The 4137-nt window shown below is 64.3% G+C and overlaps 1 protein-coding gene across 1 annotated transcript; it reads right to left on the bottom strand.

Annotated features, from left to right (window-relative positions):
- Window positions 1-735: 735 nt before the first annotated feature.
- BARX1 (BARX homeobox 1) lies at window positions 736-3859 on the bottom strand. The gene is made up of 4 exons (XM_086619199.1): window positions 3655-3859; window positions 1477-1762; window positions 1256-1340; window positions 736-900 (listed from the first exon to the last, which is right to left on the bottom strand). The coding sequence occupies exons 1-4, from the start codon at window positions 3857-3859 to the stop codon at window positions 736-738; spliced, it is 741 nt and encodes a 246-aa protein (XP_086475325.1).
- Between the last annotated feature and the right edge of the window lie 278 nt (window positions 3860-4137).

Genomic DNA, 4137 nt, shown 5'->3' with positions numbered 1-4137 from the left:
CGATTTCGCGCTGCCCCGCAGCAGTTCACAAAGAGCCGCTGGGAGAGCAGCGGAGACCCGAGCGGCGGCCGGAGCAATTTACGTATCTTTAAAAGGCGAAAGCGTCCAGATTTGCCCGAGCAAAAGCTGCGGATCTTGCCTCTCCCGGCCACGGGCAGGCCGAGCCGTCAGGGAAAACGGGCGGAGAATCCGCCCCGGTACCGGGCGGGACAGCACCGCGCTTTGTCCTGTCTCTGTAGATGTGCCTGCGAACGTGGGTTTGAATCTCTGACCTGCATCCGCGGAAAGAAAAATATATATTTATTTAACTCGAAAGCATTATTTACTCAGAGCAATAGTTCATAAAATACTTTATTGAAATAAAGTAAATATCTTCGCATTAATAAAACCGACCATAAAATGCAGTTTTCGAATAACTAGGGGCACCACAGGGTTTTAGACAGCGAGTAGATGTGAAAGTTGGGATCCAGTGTCCTCCCGGCCCCTCCGGGCCGTCGCACAACACAAGCGTCCGTGGCGCAGCGCTCCGCGGGCGCGGAGAGGAGCGGCGGGAGAAACGGGGACGCGACCGCCCAAAACGCCCAATTCACCAGAGTCCGAAGGCGACCGTAGGCACTACCCGTGCCGTCCCCCATCCTCTTCCTCCCGGGCCGCCGCGGGAGGCGCGGGGCCGGCGGCGGGCTCGGCGGGCAGCGCCCGGCCGGGGCGGGCGATGGGGGGGCCGGGCGGTCGCCCTCACTCCTCCTGGCTGACCGCGGCTGGCGAGCCCAGGCTCTCGGGCGGCTTCTCGGCGTCCCGGGCTCGCTCCTGCTCCGAGAGCTGCTCGCTGCTGGGGATGGAGTTCTTCTTGGGGCGGCCCTTGGGCTTGGTGGGGGACTCCAGGCCGCCCCCCTGCAACACCTGCGAGGCGGGGAGGGGGCAGAGGAGGGGGGCAACGCGGTAAAACCGTGCTGCCACCAGCCCGGGGCGGGAGGAATCTCCCTGTCCCCGGACCTCGGCACCGCGCCCGGGCCGCAGCCAGGGGAGCAGCCGCCGGTGCGGCTCCTCTCGACCGGCGCCCATCGCCCTCCGCACCCCCGGGGCTGAGCTGCAAAGCCGGGTGGGCTCGGACCGGGGAGATGAGTGGTCCGGCGGGGGCCCAGGCGATGCTGGCCTTAAAGACCGGGGACATTACATATATATTTTTTTTTTCCTTTTTTTGCCCAGGGCCGGCATGCGGAAGGACAAGCCCGCGGGGCAGGACTCGGGCACTTACTATTTTCTTCCATTTCATGCGCCTGTTCTGGTACCAGGTTTTCACCTGGAGCTGGCTGAGCCCCAGCGATTCGGCCAGGTCTATTCTGCGGGCGAGAGAGAGAGGCGGTCAGGCCCGGCAGCTCCCGTCTCGGCTGGCAGCTTCCCTCCTTTTTGAGGAAAAAAATGAGCCCCCGCTCTGTCCCGTCCCGTACCCGGTCCGGAGGGCCCGGCATCGCCTACCTGTCGGGCGTGGAGAGGTATTTCTGCTTCTCGAAGCGCTTCTCCAGCCCCATGAGCTGCAACTCGGTGAAGACGGTGCGGCTGCGGCGCCCCTTCTTGGCCTTGCCCGGCTCCGGGGGGCCCGGCTCCAGCTTGCCGCGGAGGTGCAGCTCCAGCGGGAGATGGGGCGAGGCGGAGCCGCCCTGCAGCCCCGAGCCGGCGGCCAGCAGCGCCGAGCCCAGCCCCGAGCAGCCCAAGGGAGCCAGCGGGAACTTGAACACGGCGGCCGGCTCCGCCTTCAGCACCGCTGCGGGAGAGAGGGGCCGTCAGCACCGGGAAGCCCCCGGCCCGGCCCCCGGGGACCCCCGGGGCTGCAGGGTGCCTCGGTTTTCCCGGGGATCAGACCCCGCAAGGGACCCCGGGCCCTTCTCCTCCGTTCCCGACAAGGACGCAGCCAGGCGGAGCGGAGCTCCCCGGGGCCGGCGGGGTGCGGGACCACCGGAGACAGGGTCGGGTACTACCGGCTCCGCCGTACAGGATCACATTTTACCCTTCGGTCGGCAGTTGCTAATTACGGAATAACTTGGGGGGGCTACAAATGGAAACGGCTTAAATCAACCAAAAAGCGTTCCCCTCCAGTGCCACCCAACAGCAGCCGGGCCCGCTGCAGCCGGCCGAGGCCCGGCGGGCGGCTGGGGTGCGGGCACGATCCCGGGTTTCCCTCCCGAGCAGTTTTCAGGACATTTTCGACAGAGAAATCATTTATATCCGTCCCCGTGAAACAGAGCCCCACGAGTTCCCCTACGAAGACGCTCCCGGAGACAGGACAGGGAGAGATTCCGAAGGGAGCGAGCCCATCCCCGAGGATGCTGCTGCAGACACTTTCCGGCCGCTCTCGGCCCAAGCCCCGACCGCGCAGCCACCCGGCTCGACGGCGGGCTGGGGCCGCTGCCCGCCCCGCCTGGGCTCGGTTTCCCCCGGCCCGGCCCGGCCGCCGCTTCCCGGCGCCCCGCTCCGCGCCCCGCGGCCGCCCCGGCCTGGTCCCGCCAGCCCGGCGGTGCCCGGTGCTCTGCTCCTCCCGTGCGGGCCGAGAGGGGCTCCGGTCCCGCCGGCACTGCCCTCCCCGCCGGCGCACACGGGAGCGAGCCCCGGGGCACGAAAAGGGCTTTTAGAGGGGCCTGATCCTGCTCCCGCTGGACCCGGCGGGAGCTGCGCCGTGAGGGCTATGAAGAGCCTTTTATCTGGTCCACTGTTACAAATAGCTCTGCCCATCTTGAAAAAAAATACTAATTTCCAGATATTCTGATATGTGTTGCGCTCTCGCTATGGGGCTGGACGCTTTCCTCTTTCTCTTTTAAAAGGAAAACAAGAAATTGGGATTTTCCTGTTCCGTTCGTTTCTACTGATGAATTAGAGCGACGTCTCGGCAGACTAAGGTGGCTTGGGAAATGCAAAGTTTCGCAACCACACATTAAATACTGGCGTTTAAAATATATTAACTGCTGACGTTTATTAAAAAAAAAAAAACACAAAACCAAACTATGTCGTTCATACACTCCGTTTGCCCTAGATCCTGTATCAGACTGGATAGAGCACGCTGGCTCTCCCTTTCTATAAATATATATATATAAATTATATATAAAAATATTATTTATAAAAAATGATGTATATAATATATCTACGTCGGGTTTCCAGCTAAACACATGTCCGCAGAGCACTGTGCCGCTTCTCGCAGCCGTGCAGATATATACCCCACTGCGTAGGCTCCAGCAATTCACCCCTCATCCAAAAAGACGGAAAAAAAAAAAAAAAAAGGGAAAAAAAAAAATCAACAACAACGGTCTCCGCGTGAAATTCAATGGCCGGTCTGTGCAAGCGGCGTTGGAGCCGAAAAGCCGCTTTCTTCATTTTAGGCCCAAAATATTCGCCAGCCTCCGGGCCGGGACGCTCCCCCGGCACGACGAGGGGATGAGCACGGCCGGCAAAGCCCGGCAGCTATTTTTTTTTTAAGCAAAATTCACGAGATTTTCTTCAAGGAGACCGGCTCTACCCCAGCGGGAGATGCCTCCCCGCCTCGCCGCCCCGCTCCCGCAGTCCCGCAGCCCCCGGCCCGCTCCCCCGCAGCCGCGGGAGCCCCTCGGGGCTCGGGGCGGGCGCGGGGACCCCCCCCTCCCGCCCCCTTCCCCCTCGGGGACGTACCGAGGTGGTTGTGGTAGGGCCGGGCGGAGAGCAGCGCCTGCACCCCGAACTTGAGCAGTTCCCCGGCCGGCGCGGCCCCCTTGGCGTCCGGGGGGTCGGTGAGGATCTCCTCGATCATGAAGCTGCGGTAGCGGTGCGAGCGGTGGTCGGGGAAAGCTTCGGCAGGAAAATAGTGCGCGGCCCCCAGCTCCAGCGGGTGCTGCATCCTTGCCGCCCCCCGGGTGGGGGGGGGGGGGGAAGCCCCGGCCGCCGGGGCCGCCGGGCCGCCCTAGCGCAATCCTCCGGCCGGCGCTGCTGGCAGCCGGGCAGCGGGGCGCCCCGCGGGGGCTCTGCCCATCGCCCCGCCGCCCCCTACCCTGCCCCTGCCCCTGCGGGCCGGGCCCGGCGCGGCCCCCCCAGCGCGAGCGGCCCGGGACCGCCCCGAGCAGCGCGGCGGGACGGAGCCGGGGACGGAGCCGGAGCCGGAGCCGTTACCGCCGCATG

Source organism: Tauraco erythrolophus, chromosome 12 (assembly GCF_009769465.1).
Source record: "Tauraco erythrolophus isolate bTauEry1 chromosome 12, bTauEry1.pri, whole genome shotgun sequence".
Classification (NCBI taxonomy): Eukaryota; Metazoa; Chordata; class Aves; order Musophagiformes; family Musophagidae; genus Tauraco; species Tauraco erythrolophus.
Note: the sequence above shows the minus strand (reverse complement) of the source record. Positions and strands in the feature narration are given on the sequence as shown.

Excerpts from the sequence above, each read along its gene's own strand:
- BARX1 (XM_086619199.1), bottom strand. The coding sequence starts at position 3,859 with ATGCAGCACCCGCTGGAGCTGGGGGCCGCGCACTATTTTCCTGCCGAA. Across the intron at positions 1,341-1,476 it reads TACCTCTCCACGCCCGACAG|AATAGACCTGGCCGAATCGC; the intron begins GTAGGCGATGCC and ends TCTCGCCCGCAG. Across the intron at positions 901-1,255 it reads GCATGAAATGGAAGAAAATA|GTGTTGCAGGGGGGCGGCCT; the intron begins GTAAGTGCCCGA and ends CCCGCCTCGCAG.